The following is a 16,656-nucleotide window of genomic DNA, read 5'->3' as shown; positions in this document are numbered from 1 at the left end:
AGAGCAGAACCAAGATCACTTTGCATGAAAAGCCGGGTGTTGCATAGCTATATATTTTATCTATCACTTGCACTGAGGCGTAATAAAATTGAATCTAATAAAATATTTGAATGTCAAGCTTTCGTAAAATGATTTATTACGTTTCTTGTGGTCATTGTACCTATGCTATACGAGCAATTGGCAGAGATCGATTATACTAAAGATTTTTTAAATAACTTCAAACGTTTTATGGATCACAAGCAAACTTGACGGAGTTTCACAACTTGTAGCATTCGATACATTTTTCTTGTTGGTAGTATATAACACAGATATTATGTTGGAGTGAAAATATTAATATTTGTAAAATTTCCACTACTCTATGAACACATACTATGACTTAAAGATATGTTTTTCCACTGCGCTGTTAATATTTGAAAGTAGTCCACAGCGTTATGTTTCGTATAAGAATAAACATGCATTTGAGACAAACAAAATACCGATTTGAGATTAACATCAGTCAAAGTGTATCATTCGTGTGGAATGATTTAAACACGTAGAGTGCAGGTAGTAGTCAAGTCTTTGATAATTTCAAGTAATGACAAATTGGAGCAGAAGATTTGCAAATAATAGTAATTATGATATATTTCAAATATGATTTATATTATTCTATCATGACATAATAATTTTGAGCGTCTTAAAATCATTTACGATCCATAATAATATTACGAGTATCGACGTAGTGCATTTTTAAGGAGAAACAAATATTTTCAATCACCCTGTCCGTATTCATTTGTATTTTAGTAACACAAGTATAATGATAAATCTGTAATTCAAGCTAGATAGAATGTTATCTGTTAACTGACCACATTACCTTGTGGTTATTTTTAGCTACATGAATAACTTGATTTCACATTATAGCACAGTACATAAATGGTAAAACAGCAGTGAATTGTTTCACTTTTGACTAGCCGGTTGTTGAGCACCAAGTTTTTTATGTCATTTGACTTACATAGGATGTGGTTGAGAGGTGCTGTTTAGGAAACAACGAAGATAATACCAGTATAGTAACGAACCAAGACTTGTCAGCATTTATGTCACAAATAATATCAACATATTCCTAGTTTCTAAAGTACAAAAGGAATATTGACAAGAATTTTGATAGAACAGTGAATAAACTGCTGACTACAAAGATATAATAATGCCAATATTTCGTACAGAGGCGCAAGAAAATGCTGACGAATACAGTAATGAAGTTGAACAGTTACGTGGAGCTGTGGCGAGAGGTGAAGAAGAGAAGCTACGACTTGAAGCTGAACTTGCACAGGTAAAGGAAATGCTACAGAGAGAAGTAGCTAAGGCTTGCACAGAAAATCGGCGGAGTAGTGTGATCATCGCTGAATACAAACAGGTAAATCACATGTAGGAATACTAATTTGGAACTTTTTTCACAATTACGAATGCGAGCAACTGAATCGACATGGAAAATTTTCATGTTATACGATGATTCTGTTTTAATATTCCTGCTTACGACACGTTACGCATAAGATATTCATATTTTCATTTCACTTCAGATTTGTCAAAGATTGGAAGATGACCACAATGTGGCCAAAAGTGCACTGAATGATTTACGTGTAAGTAAACAAAGCATTATGCAATAAAATGATTTCTTGAAAGTGTTTAACCTAATGCTACACTGAGTTACAGCAATGTATGAAATTCTTCAATCCAATGAAGTTCGAAGATTTATTTGAGAGTATTAAAACGAATACATTGTTACAGTCGAAAGTTTCTAACTGTGAGCAGTGTAGAAGTAGCATCGTGCAATCTCCCAAAGCACTGCCTGATTCGACGCAGAATATGGAAAACAGAATCGATTCAGTACTGCATAGAGCTCAGGAACGAGTTAGGGAGTTAGAGTTGGAATTAGCACAAACTAAATTGGCTCATGTAGAGGCTGAATGCAGAAACCAGGTTCGTAAGACACCTTGTTTTTCCTTTTTTCCCCTAATATCGATGTGTCACAATTAACAGTTATATATTAGACATGCGTCACAGCCGTACAGGTTTTTAAGGGTATTTATTTTTACACAGGATCTAACACATCAACTCCATGCCACTGCTTCCGAGCTCCAAGCTGCGAGGAATAGCTGGCCATGGCTCAGTAAAACTTTGTCTAGTATAAAAGAAGCTGCTAATAAACGGGACGTGGTTGGTCCAGGTATTTTGAGACGTGATAGTGCTCCTGGTGGAGATGTAAGACATACAATACATTCTCAGAGCCGTGATAATCTGAAGGAAGTTGTCTGAATTGGTGAGTCTGAAATGTATCAGGAGATGTGCGATTATAAATCTGTATCGACTCAAAATATATTAGCAAAATGAGGATAGTAAGTGAAGATTTACTTCGTGATTTAATTTCAGCATATAACTAAAATCAGATTGAAGTCCACAAAACAAAAAAAAAAAATGCTGTGCAGTGCACATAACAAAGATCTGTATATGAAGTGCATGTTCATATAGTTAAATGATAAGCTAAACACATGTAGAACATAATTATACATGCAGGATTCCGTAGTACGTTACATAAATTCACATAAAGACATTATTACTAAAGAAATTTATTGCAATAATGAAATTAATAATTTTTTTTTTTATTAAGCGCTATTATACCAGTAGAATATCCTATATTATGAATATTATTTGGGTAAATTTGTTTTGTAGTTGCCATAGTAAATTGTTAATTCATTAGTAAGTAACTGTAATTACTCATTTGATATTAAATCAACAATTTTGCACAGTTGAAAATTAATATAATAAAAACGTAATACATAGAAAACATCCAAGACATTAGAAAGTACGATTATACGTGTTTTATAAAAACTAGTTTAAACATACTGAACTGCATAAACTGGGAAAATATACGAATGGGCAGGTGTTCTTCATTGGCAGTCAACATTTTCAAAGATACACTTTCACCATTCCTTTGGTAAAAATGAACGTATCATTCTGAGGCCATATTGGGAATCAGGTTTCAAATCTTGGATATGCGTATAAAAAATAACGAAAGTCCAATTCTTTGAGATTATTTCTTGAAATGTAATCGTAAATATGTTTCGTAATATTCAATCATCGACGATTGATGATATGCATATATGTTTTCTAAGAGAGCTTTTTTATGGAGCGTGTGTGTTAATATATCACAAAGTCATAATGAGATATGTTGCCTCAGCATTTCTTACACTTTTCCTGGATACTATACTTTTTTTCAAAAATGATTAGTGTATTTGAATAGAGTAGAGTTAGTTACCTTATCATTGTTTATCCACGAGTAAGATCATTTTTGTTATGACCGATGCATTTCCTAGAAAAATATGATTATACATTGAAACAAATACACGACAATTCTATAAAGTTATTATGAACAATAAAAAATTGACTTTATTCCAACTGAAAGCGATATGAACGGACATAGCCGGCCAAGAATGCCCGTTAGGCCCTCGCTGGGGATTTCACTCAAAATTAGTCTGCAATTCTTTTATGAAACACTAATTCATGCTAAATATGAGGTTGCACCCGCATCAATGATACAAGTTATTAAGAAAAAAGTGGTGTTTGAATTTGTATTCTGCTCTTTCAACTTTGAGTTCTAATGTGATACAGGTTTTTCATTAGGTTTGGTTGCTTGGAAAAAGGAATACGAACAAAAATTGAGAAAACACGTTTTTCTTGATTATCCGCGTTATAATATCAGACTGGCTCTAATATTTGGTACAGATTAGAGTTTCAGTATGAAAAAACTTTAGACCAATTTTGAGTGAAATTCCGGTCGGGGGCTGATACATCCTCCATTCTTAACCGGCTATGACTTTTGTGTACTTACATGTCATTGGAGTAATAAAGATGAGGTTTAACAGGTAAAATTGCCTGATTGGAAGGCTAGAAAATCAGTCGAATCTAAGTTCAAAACTGTAATTATTGTTTTCAGAGCTTTTCGTAATGATCACAAAACACTAGTAGTCCCAATAAATAGGAACTCCATTGAATATAACCACGTACCGCAGATACAAGCAGACACATGATTATAAATTTCATTTAGAATTAGCTCACTGTCACTTGCGTTTTTATATCTACAACATCAAAGTATTCCAAAAAATTTGTAACAAGAAAACAAAACAATGATGAGTAAAGGAGAACGATATGTGAAAGCTTATTATGCAAGTGACTTTGGGTTACACTGATAGTATTAATGTTATGATTTACTAAAACCAGTTAGATCACACAATAACTGTATATATTAATATAATAAGCAATCAACTGATCATATAAAAGTTACGGTGATTATATTGATACATGTTACCTTGTACACCTTGTAATTTTATTCCACCGCTATTGAAATAAACAATGCGACTGAATAAAATAGCTCAATTATTTACATACCTTAGTTCGACCTATTTTAATTTCATGAAGATAAAAGTATAGGTAATTATTATTTGCTTGGTCGTCAATTTATGTGGATAAATATTTTGACACTTTCCATTCAAGCCAGTTTCATCGCTCGAGTGATACAATACGTAACATACTGCGCTGATTCACTAACCCACTAGAAATATTTGATATTATGGAGATTTTTGCTACAAAAAGTTGAGTAATTAATGCACTTTCTATCAATTATCAGATACTGCAATTTTACCATTATTGATCTTTTTTTTTCAAAGATCACCTGTTTGCTCATTTTAATATTATAAACCTAATATCTCTTGATATGTATTTAAGTTTCATTGTTGGAATTAAAAATGAATATATTTACAAGATTCATTTTAATCTTTTATTTTTTGTCCAAAGTCTTCATATCATTCAAGCAATATACCATGATATGCGAATTCAGTCTTAGAATATTTTATACATGACAACTTCTAAAAATTACCATTTGACAAGATTTACCCTATTCAGCTCTATCATTCAAATCTGAGAGTATTATGATGAAAAGCTAATAGATAACAGATTATACCAATTTGTATTACGCTTTTATCTAATACTATCATAAAGCGTGATGATACAGTGATGATCGAGAGCCACACAGACTTATTATAAAAGTTTAATCAATACAAACAGTTTTAATTAACAATAAATTGATTTGATGGATATCATTCATTTTAAACTTTGCAGAAAATATAACATATTGTTATTCCTGTTGCATAAGAAAAAAATTGAATGCATCAAAAACGTAACAATGAATTTAAAGCTTCAACATTTAGTACCTTTATGTGAAAAGACATAATATACTTTAGATAGATTATCGAAGTACTGACAAACGAATTTTTTCTACATTCAAATAAATTTAACAATATTGGAAGCTGCCGTATAATATACAGCAAGGGAATTTCTCACTTTTATTATTGATAATTTACATTCCCAAAAATCTGCACTTGTTGGAAACCACAATAAAAATTCAAGAATCACAGATTATTTGATTTAGAAAAAAAATATTAGTTCTAAATAGCTGTATATTTTTCAAACAATACAAGCTTTGATATTTATGTACAAGTATAGAAATACAAAGCTCAATAACATACTTATATGCAGATGCAACATGTATGTGTTATTAATTGTTAGAGGTCAGAAGGTATTGGTAAATACGTGTAAAAATTATCTTTCTATGTAAAAAGGAGCCAATTATAAATGACGTTAATATTTTTAAAGATTTTAAATTTAGTTGGTTTAGTTTTGATTTAGTTACTGGCCCTAAACAATTACATTACACATTAGATGATTATATAGTTTTGTACATAAAATTCTTGTACTGTCTCCTTTTTATATGGCGACGCTAAAGCACATTGTAAGCTCTATAGATATTTTCACCATTCTGGACATTTATTCGATCTTAATCATGTCTGAGCACAATACCTTTGTTAATTTTAATATATCTTAATGACGTAAAACAAAAACATCAACAAAGTCGAATCTAGTTCTTGCATTTCAAATATCCAACAAATGTTGGGAATGATATAACCAATGATAATGATTTTCGGCAGTTTTCCAAAATAACTCGAGGTCATGTGGATCAGATTTCTGACTTGCGGTGCCAGAAATTGCTATCTTAAATACTCGAAAAGAATACAAAGATTTCTTTGGAATATTTTTTGCACTTCAACTGACTGTGAATATGATTGATTGTATTGTTCAAAAGTTATTTGTGCCATCCTTCAGTTCAATCCAATGTATCACCAAGGTAGTAAAAATATTATAATATGCATACATATTCTTCATTTCTACATATCAAGATTAAGGTCTCGTTTGCACAGAATTTGTTGAACTGGCATTACGCACAAACCGTCACAAAATATCTCAAAACATTTTGCAATTTTAAATGTTTTTTAGTTGGCACTTGAAAAAAGTCGTGGAACGTAAAATCACTCTTCAATAATCAGTTTGCAGAACTACATCTTTAAACTCGCTAATTTAAATATCAATTACTCACCCATCTTCAAATTTTCTGAAAAGTATGTGACTTGAATATTGGTATATAGGTAAAACGGTTGTAAGAATCTTTTTCAAATCAACTTACCATGCCAGCACAACTCTTTATTCATTTTAGTAATCATGGATCACCACCTGCTCTCCAATCCCTTCTCGGATTCACACCACTATGATCCTCAGTTTCGTCGCTCGAAACAGAAGTGGCATCATCAGCGTCGTCATCCTCAATGTCGCTATCATCTTCTAACGAGCTGCTATCAAAACCCTCATCGTTTTCTGCATTTACATTTGCAGCATCTCCGCCTACAGCAAAATAGATTTATCTACACTCTGCACATTGCTCTTTGGATCAAAATATGGAGTTCATGGATTTGAAATAAATGGAAGAGACCATTGTGCCATTAAAATATTTGATCTGAAGGATAATCATGTACAAGGTTAAGAAATCTCACCCGCTTGTTCTTGAAGAGCTGGATACAATTGTGCATGTGCACCCCCAATATTTTCGAGATCTATTGGATTAGCCATCTCTAGTATCCTCAACAGCCACATCGGAAATCCATTTTGGAGTACATAAATATCGTTTTCATTCTCCATGTCATTTTCAAGTACATCAATTAGTGGTTGTAGATCATCTAGGTTATCATTTGCCTCAAATGCAATTACGTTATTTCCCTCATCGTCTCTGTTGTTATTTGCCAAGTCACCATTTTCAACTTCGACGAACTCGTAAAATCCTGGTACAGGAACTTCTCCGACACTGGCTGAATCTGAATCTGATATTCTGTCATTTGCAATGCTTGATAACTCACACTCGGGTGTTACGTCATGTGCAGAAGCCGAATTTGGGTAACCAGAATCCATTATTTCTGGAGACCAACTGTTAGGCGGTGTGTCCAACGATTCTGGTGAAAATGGTTTTGCATCTGTATATTCTGCGGCTCTCAAGGGCTCCGACTCGTATTGTAATTGATTTTGTTCCTTTTTAACTTTTCCTACATTGTATAGAGTTACAGTTTCGTGACTTGGAATTGATTTGATGTTCGATAGTACCGCTGGTTGTGATTGACTTGCATGTGTGTTAAAAATATCAGTGAGTGGTAGCTCTTTATTTTTTATCTCACTTGAAACCCCGAATGAATTCAAATAATTCGAGTGGCCCTGAAATGAATGTGAAGATAGATCTCTATCATAATCGAGCCGTTCTGTTGTAGCCTGAACTGTTGTCATATGATCACTGTTCTGAGATTGTTGATTGCGAATTTGCGTTGTATTTTGGTCAATGTCACAATTTCTACCAATATCTTGAACGTACTCCACATTTTTAATTGTGTGAACTAATTTTGTTTCAGCAGACATGAGTGGTGAACTTGTAGCCAGTTTCCTTTGTGATTGTAAGGTAGCTTCTAATTTACATTTAGTCGCTTCAACTTTTTCAGATAAGATCTTTGTGGAATCAGTCAAAGTATTTGTTACCTCAGATATATCTAGCCTGTGATCTGATCGCCTAACAGAACTCTCAGCTGCCATTTTAGAACTCGATACATCACATATATTGTCCAAGAAATTTTCTGAAGTCATTTTTGCATTAGCAACAGATGATTCATCTAAATTTGCAGTCTGCTTTGCCAAGTTACTATGTGATAATGCTATTGACGGAACATGATCTGTATTACAGGCTGGTTGGATTTCTGTACACTCTGGTATGAATATTGCAGATGTGCGATGATTTACCGTCGCAAACTGATATTGTATACGCGTACTACCTTCTGTACAAGGATCCGAACGGATTTTTTCCATTTTTAAATGATCTTCATCTTCTGGAATTTTTACAGAATAATCATCAGCAACATTTTCTGTATAATTTCTTTTTTTCGAAAGTTCACAAAGAAATTTATGATTCGTTTTACTATACACCCAGTCACTGGAAGACAATGTAGCGCTTTCGGTACCAAATGTGCTTACTGTTTTGTCTAAATTTTCATCGATATGTTCGTTGAAGGTGTGTTGCACTGAAACATTCGTTGTATGTTCACAATAGTGATCTGCTGTTTTCGATGTGTGACTTGTTGCTTTATCGTTTTCTCTTTCATCACTTCTCCCTTCACCATACACAGTTGCGTCACTGTCAGATGCTGCTTCTTCATTAGGATTGTCTGCAGTATCGTTTCCACCTTTTAGTACAACAATATCTCGTTGATACATGGGGTTTGTTTCTGCCACATACCATCTATCTACATTGCTACTTGCAGTACTTGCAGTTCCAGATAAACTGATATCGCTATTGCTTTGCAAAGAAAGTTGACTCGTACTTGAAAAAATGTCTTCAACAGTTCTTGACTCTAAGTAGATTGAGTCATTCATGATTAACTTTTCACCTGTAAGAATATCACATGTTAATCATTCATTTCCCAAATAATCTTTAAATTTAATTTAGCCCTAATTATGTGTTAATGATACCTTCGAATGAGGATTTTTTTTGTAAGCTAGAATCATCTTTTGAGGAACTGTCACTTTGGTAGAGTTGAATATTTGTACATGAGAAATTCATTTCCGGATCGGAAAATTGATCTTCCGACTTTTCTAGTATTTGCTCCATCATAGGTTCATGACCTAGACTTTCAGAATCTTTACCTTCAACCACAGGGAATTGTTGCACAATATGTGGAGCACTTTGGAGCAACAGTACACATTTGTTCTCGTCTAAGCTCGCCTGCTCTGAAAGTTCTTGTGCCTTATTATCGCCTGTCATCTGCATTTGATAGGAATCTGCCAATATCTGAGGTGTACTTGTATATTTCGGTTGAAGATCCAAACTGCAGTCACTTATACTTTTGAATGACATGCTATCTTGGCTTTTCATCCCTTCAAATCTGTCTATTTCATTGTCAAGCAAATCAGTTTGTAACTTTTGAGAATGAGAATCTACATCATCATATGAAGCATAGAAACGTTTACGACTATCACTTGTAGCTGGAGAGAAATCAGAGATGCTTACATAGGACCCTTTATTTTTGGTGTGTAAACACTCGATGCTTGTGCAACATTGTAGATTATGGTTATCGTGACTGTAAGATGTAGATTCATTGCAATTTTTTGCAGTGCTACCAACGCTTACTTTCGAATGTTCTCTGTCATTATTAAAAGCCTGTTCATTTACCAAAGACCTCTTTTCATTTAATAATGAATGTTCATTATCAATCAGTACACTTTTCTCACATGACAACAACAATGTTGCCTCTTCAGTTGAAATGGAAGATGTTTTGTTTGCCTCTGAATAAAAGTCAGTGTCTGTATTTGCTTCTGTTTCTTCGTATCTTGATGGAGAATTCGTGGACAGTATTCTTTTCACCTGATTACATGGCAGACACGTGTCAACTTGTAAATCAATATTTTTAATATGATTTTCCATTTCGACCAGATAGGAGCACGTTTGTAATTCTGAACTGCATTTACTTTCATGCTCCATATGCTGCGAAGAATTCAAACCAGGATGAACAAAAAGGTTAGCCTGTTCATTTGTTGTGCAATTTTCAGTACCCTTCATGCATGTTCCTACATAACTTCCTTCATTTTGTGAGCTTTTTAAGTCTTCTTGAGGTAAATCATGGTTCCTTTTTGCAGTCAAGGAGTGATCACCGTCATTGTTTAGACACTGTAATGTCTGTGATAAAGTAGACACGTGAAGTGGTACAGACAAGTTTTGTTGCGCCGAATTGAGCGTGTTACCAGAATCGTTAGAGTAATCGATATTTGTGGAATCTGATTCAATCGGAACAAAATTAATCGACAGCTCTGTTTCAGCACTAAATGTACCAGGTGTTATGTTCAATTGGTCTTGCGATGGGTTTAATAATAGATCTTCATCATTCAAATCTTCCATAGTCTGCTGATTGTCTAAACTGTCCCCAGGATTTTCTGTATCGTGCATTTCAGAGTGCTCCAGATTGTTGCTGTTCAGATTATAATTGCTGCCACGAGTATCACTATGCACTTCATCATCCCAATTTTCACCTTCTTCTGTATAATTTTCTGTATTTGTTTCCATGTAACTATCAAAATAATAACCAGGGGGAGTGCCTACTTCCGTAGTATCCCAATCATTTTCATGGTCGTGGTGTCGATAGTCGTTATCTAGAAACTCATCAACATCCAAATCAGAGTTTATTGAGAATCCAGATTGCGGAGGCAATACAACGACAGGTCCATCTTCTCTATCTACAATCGCCCATTGTGCCTCCTCCAGTATACTTCTGAGTACATCAACTGATATGTGAAATTTTTCAACCGAAAACATCAGTTTCGCCAGTGGGATTTCCTCTGCCAGCTCTTCCTGACGTGATGATAATAAACGTATATAGTAAACAGCATCGTCTAGTATTTTCTGCTCATCTGAACGATTATCCGTTCTGTACGGATATTCGTGGAATACAACTGTCTTTAATAAACCATCAACTCCCTCGAGTTCCTCACTTTGTGGTAATTTGGTGTGACAGTGAAATACTGCCATCTGAGAACATGATCCTAACATTTCAGTACCCGGAGGGCCAGCGCCAATTCCGTGAAAGCTTACTTCATAGTCAGGATAAAGTAAGATGACGTTGTTAGCCCTGTAAAAGAAAGGAAATTAGACATAACATATGTGGGTAAGAAGTCACCACCCACAAGAATATTTTTCAGACAGTGCTACAAGTGTTACAAATTTGTAGGAAGAGATCAGAGATAATAATAAATAAAATATTTTGAAGTTTACATATTTTTCTCCACAAGAAAATTTAAGCACACTTATACTATGCACACAATGAATATCTGAATGTACCAATCCTGAAACTGTGCTCTTGTCCATTCGAACTTGTGGTCGGGATGTCGAAAGCCATTCATTTTCTTAAATAGAACATTGAAATCGGCATTGGGCGTTGTTACAATAGCTACTTGGGGTTTGATGAATCCAAAGACATTGTGTGGAAATGCTTCCAATTCGTCTGGATGCAAATGTTCAATTCTGAAGAAAAGTAATGCAGTATTAATTTTTGCTATTCTGACAAGTCACACGTGATCAAAATTTACAAATAAACCTTATACCGGCAGACATCAATTATTTTAACGGATATGAATGAGAGAGTATGAAACTAACAATGACCTCGATAATATGTACAGTACACGTAATTGTAATGTCCCCACGTATGTCTGGAAATAGTTTTTCAACCAAACTGATTTGAAAAATAAGCGTATCTTTAAAACTTACAGCTCGATACAAATAACAGCGTCAGAGTTTGCTAATTTGTTATCGTTGTGTGCGACACTACCTTCGCAAACATGGATTGTAAGAGGTTCAGTTCTGGGAGCAAGATAATCATAATGTAAAGGTGCAACCTTTGACTGAAATTTTTCCAGCAATGGCCTATCCACGTCTACACAAATAATTTCCTGTATACCGTCTGTATTTTTCAAATGTATTGCAAAAGTGAGCTCAGCACAGCCAAAGTCTATCACCTAGAACAGACCAGAAAATAATGGAGTAGTAATATTTGAAGTAGTAAAGCCAAAGTTGGAAACTAAGTTTATTAATGCTGAAATTTGTGGCCAGATTATCAAAGGTCAGCGGGCAATTAACCATATTGCTATGAGTAATGTTGTGATGATTTCATAATATTACGTCTATAAGTATCTCCATTATGGTAAAAGTACGTATTTACTAGATTCATGATGGTGAGCGGATAACGTATAAATATAATAAGTACCAAATGACCCAATTTGTGGTTAACTTTTGCCATACATTTATTTGGTATCGTTGTCGCTTGATACCGCTAAACAATTACATACCGGCAGTTATCTATTACGCGATCCCTATAATCGCAGCAAGCATGATAGAAAGTAGGATAGTCTTCAGAATGATGTTTATATTTCCGTAATTGGTAGTGAGAAGAAAAAAAACTTTGGACCAGCAAGTGACTTAGTTGTGAAGTCCTTAGGCTAGGTCACACGTTGTTTTACCATCGGACAAGAGTAAAAATAATCATACCTTTCGAATCTTCCTGTGGTATTGCGCGCTGGCTAGAACATCATGTACAGCGTTATATCTCTGGACGTATACAGGAGGAAAGAATTTCACTTTAAAATCTCCCAAAACGTGTTCATCTTCAGGTGGGACATCATAATCCGCCTCAGTCACGTTCAATAGTTGATTTGTGACCGAGATTTCTCCGGTTTCGCCGTAACGAGCATAAAAATTCCGATAAACATATCTTCCGAAGTAATAGAGAGCGTGGAACAGTACGATTATCATTTCTGATTGCTTGTTATCACCAAATTTTACACGATCAACATCTTCGCACGTCGTTTGACAGTTCACGGGAGAACGGACATGTTGCTTCGTCTGTTGGCGGTCGCTACGCTCCACGCCGATTGGTCGAGGTATTTCAAACGAACCATTGACAGTCCTCGTTTCTCGCAACGATACCGGCTGCTGGAACCAATAGACGACCCGTTAATTTGGCATCAATTGAAACCCTGTCCTTTTCTCGTTCGAATGGCATGTCTCCAGTCTTAGCATGTTTATTAGTTTTATTGTTAGTTTATCAAGGAGAGGAGGAGGTGAGCCATTTCCAAAAGTTCACAAGGGTAAGCCCAGGTGGTTATTGTTTCTACGAAAAGAAGAAGGAGAAACCAGACGTTGAAGAAACAGGTAAGTTAACAATTATTTGGAGTTTTGAATCTTTTTATTTTTTTGTTTGCGGATTCAATCGATGTGTCAGTCAAACTGATAGAGCCCGTTCTTTTCTCGATTAGAAGCGGCTTTGACAGGGTTTAATTTTAATTGATTGACTATCGCCAGTCAATTCAATTTTTTCTTTATAGGTTAAAGATAGGCTGAAATTACTTTAAGGTTCAATTAATGTTGGAGGAATCGGGTCTCGTTACGTTAATCCGTAATTACAGAAGTTTTGTTACTTGTATGGGTTTTGGTCGACACGGCTCGTGGATCCTTGACAGATATCCTAGTGCATTATATACGAGATGCTCGGAAGCCTTCATCATTTACAACTTTGGGAGCGTGGGGGATTACAGACTGTCCTAATAAATTATCATCACAATTCGGGGTTGAATTAAATTAATTTCAATAAATCGGTGTCGCTACGCTATCGATCACATACTCTGACTCAATTTGCGGAAATGTAGTTATAGAGTAACGAGAGAACGAAACGGAAGATATCTTTCACCGTCGACACACGCAGTCGAGGCAATATACCCGAAATGACCAATACTCTGACCAATACGACTGTTCGTCTTTGTCAGCTACAGGGGACTATCGCCGTAATACAGAAACGTGCCAAGTTCCGACAGTCGTAATTAGTCTCTGGACGGTGATGAGGTTGAACAATAATGCCACCAAGGATAAAGCCCATCGAGTAGTAGCCGTACTGTGACATTTATTCGTCTCTAGAGGGAAAGTTTCCGTCGAATAACCTGCGAGGAACTGTCTTCAGACCCTTGGGAACTTTCTTTTAGTGTGAAGTGGGATCACGGGAGCAGTGATCGTCACCTTGGAACGACAAGGTTCTATCTACGGTACAAGAATTCTACAAGCCAATACACCGTTCCGAGGTGATGTCGTGCCTCTAGCTTTACTATCGCATAGTTTTTTTTTTTTTTTTCTACTGCATCATCGTCTGAAATGTTTTTCCAACTTCACGACCAGGTAGAGGGGGAACTACAACAACAACATGCTTACAAGCTCTGTCATTTCTCCAGGAGGTTGTTGAAGTTCATATCTTGCAGGAGATGTTATTTGTATCAGTCCAGTAAAATAAATCGAATTCTCATCTGTCGGAACTACGGATTGAGACAATATTAGTTTGGAAATTTTATTATTCCAACGAATGTAACTAGTCGTTTCAACATGTGATTCGAAATCGATCGCAAGATGATTTCAATCCACATTAATTCGAATATGAATGAATGAATGAATTACATTCATCGAGTAAGTTGAACGTCACAATTTCAAAGAATATAAACGTGCTAATTCAAATATTCGTGAAATTGGAATTGAAAAGGTAGCGTAGTTTTTGTTCACTGGGATGCTGGATCAGGATTACAATGAAAATTGAAAAACCTTTTTTGAACACAAAAACTGCTTTTAACGAAACATTATCTTCAGATTTTGATATTAATTGTTGTATACAACATATTACGCGAACAATGTCTCAAGGGTTCAGGTGCCCGCAATTTTTTCTGTAGCTGCATGAAAAGAAACGTTGTATTTAAATTTTCCGATTCTCGTCAATTAATTAGATACGTTACTGTAGCGTCGAATTTTCTGGGTGATTTTCAACCTCGCCAGAGTACATATAAGCAGCAAGTTAATCCGTTATACCGTTTCTGTGAAACGTTGTGATTTGAGTTGAGATTTACATAATTAATTGAAAAGTTGTTGAGGCGTATCAGCCAACAATGGAATGTAATAGGGAGGTGGAGGTGCGCTTGCCTGAAGCAACCCCAACTTTGAATCGGTTAAATTGGCACGGAGGTAAGCGCGTGATAAAGTCCCTGCCTGATGGATTCGTAAGTTTAAAAATTTCGTCCATGACGATTAATTATAGGCACCGAATTCAATGCTTCGTAGTCTCAAATTCTACGCAAGCTCTTAGCCTGACTTCTTTATCCTGCAATAAACTTGGAATCGAAAACAAGGTCGTGAGTCAGCCTGATTAGTCGCTTCCGTTCCGACGTAGGTATAACGTTAGCGGCCGGAAAACTATAACGAACGAACAAGTATAGTGAAGCAGACCCGTGACCCGATTTCACCACCGGGCAAACCAACCTCCGGAACACGAATGACATCGACGAACATGGAAAAGCTACTGGACTGGCTGTAGCGGTTGCTGCCACCACTCAACATCCCCTATTGTAGTATATCATGTAAACCTTTCCACATCCATATTCAACGTTCTACCGTATGCTTCTGTCTACGTGTGCACGAAGTTCATGCAGTTTAAAAGTTTTATAAACAACACAGTCTCCGTGTAGAACATATTCCCAGGCTTGTTAGCGATAATTGTTCGTAGGTATGGCGTATACTTCACTTTTAAAGCGGGTAAGAGTTTTCAACTCCGTTTATAATCATGATGAATGTTTGGAGTGTAGGTATTACATTGAGGCGAATGGAAAGGACTGACGGATTCAGCGATAATAATATCAGACGATAATTATAATTGGAAATAATAAGTGACGGTATAATCATAATAAATGTATGGGGTGTAAAAGAAGATCCATGCGATTAGGATGAATGGTAAGACTAATGTTATACCACTGTTGAGAAATTTTCGCCCGTTAGCAACGTTCGCTTGATCATTATTGACGAGCCGCCGCGAAGCGGACCGACGTCTTCCTGATATTCGCAGTATGTATTTAAAGATAAACAATGATTTATGCAGACAAATTTTCGCCTCGAACACGACGCCGCGGAAAAGATCCTTGGAACGTACGTTTGGTAGGGGGTGAAGTGGGAAGCAGAGTTTGTGCGGGGCGTTATAGACTTCGATCTTCGATTGGATCAAGTTCTGCCGCATTCGTCCGAGGGCTTCGGTTGAGCTTCCATCAGCTCGGATAAAGATCCCGCAGAACCCTTCCGCGACAGCACGTCAACCCTTCCCTGATTATACGCGGAAAGCTCCTCGATATTCGCTGTTATCCAGTTGGAAGCTTTCCTCGCGATTTAGTATGGGCGAAAGGCAATCCTTCCTTGCTCTAGGAGCACGTGCTATTCCAGGCCATTTCCGGCGGGGGATGCGTACCGAATAACGTAGCGAACGGTGCAGCGGCGGAACCACGTGTACGCCGAATCGATAATGCATGTTGTCCTGCGGAGGTCGCTCAACCCGCGTGGGGTCAACTCGTCGTGGGCCAACCACCCCCAGCGGTAGGCATTATTCTCCATCCTGACTTCCGCATCTGCGCTCTCGGCTCTCGTGTATTCCGACACAAATATAACATTCCGCAGAGTTTCGATCCGATCAACTTTCGGCATGAATTTCCGTGGCGTCGTGTAGATATAATAACGGTATACCTTTCATTGTTGGAATATTCTTTGCAACTTCTTCTTCCTACAATCGTGAGGATTATGCGGCGATCTTATTTTACCGATTGAATACATATCACAACATCGGGTGCTTTCGTATAACAATCATTGTTTTCTATCCT

General features: G+C 36.2%; 2 protein-coding genes across 9 annotated transcripts in view; one reads left to right on the top strand and one right to left on the bottom strand.

Moving 5' to 3' along the window:
* GAPcenA (GTPase activating protein and centrosome-associated) overlaps window positions 1-2,490 on the top strand; it is a 40,330-nt gene extending 37,840 nt beyond the window's left edge. For 6 of the 7 annotated variants that reach the window (XM_069134664.1, XM_069134662.1, XM_069134660.1 and 3 more), the window contains 4 exons: window positions 1,197-1,387; window positions 1,551-1,610; window positions 1,759-1,950; window positions 2,071-2,490. In XM_069134664.1, coding sequence (XP_068990765.1) covers window positions 1,197-1,387; window positions 1,551-1,610; window positions 1,759-1,950; window positions 2,071-2,286 — 659 coding nt within the window. In that variant the 3' untranslated portion in view covers window positions 2,287-2,490. The remainder of the gene's footprint in view (window positions 1-1,196; window positions 1,388-1,550; window positions 1,611-1,758; window positions 1,951-2,070) is intronic. The other variant, XM_069134659.1, reaches the window with a different exon arrangement.
* Window positions 2,491-3,254: 764 nt separating this feature from the next.
* Window positions 3,255-12,814, bottom strand: Hen1 (Hen1 methyltransferase). Of its 2 annotated transcripts, XM_046618349.1 has the most exons (7): window positions 12,479-12,814; window positions 11,702-11,949; window positions 11,276-11,458; window positions 8,917-11,066; window positions 6,909-8,834; window positions 6,545-6,759; window positions 3,255-6,472 (listed from the first exon to the last, which is right to left on the bottom strand). In XM_046618349.1, the coding sequence occupies exons 1-6, from the start codon at window positions 12,740-12,742 to the stop codon at window positions 6,578-6,580; spliced, it is 4,953 nt and encodes a 1,650-aa protein (XP_046474305.1). In that variant the 5' UTR covers window positions 12,743-12,814; the 3' UTR covers window positions 3,255-6,472; window positions 6,545-6,577. The 2 variants fall into 2 exon arrangements, with proteins under 2 accessions (XP_046474305.1, XP_046474306.1); XM_046618350.1 differs by lacking the exon at window positions 11,702-11,949 and having other exon boundaries at window positions 12,479-12,586.
* Between the last annotated feature and the right edge of the window lie 3,842 nt (window positions 12,815-16,656).

Source organism: Neodiprion pinetum, chromosome 3, assembly GCF_021155775.2.
Source record: "Neodiprion pinetum isolate iyNeoPine1 chromosome 3, iyNeoPine1.2, whole genome shotgun sequence".
Taxonomy (NCBI): domain Eukaryota; kingdom Metazoa; phylum Arthropoda; class Insecta; order Hymenoptera; family Diprionidae; genus Neodiprion; species Neodiprion pinetum.
Note: the sequence above shows the minus strand (reverse complement) of the source record. Positions and strands in the feature narration are given on the sequence as shown.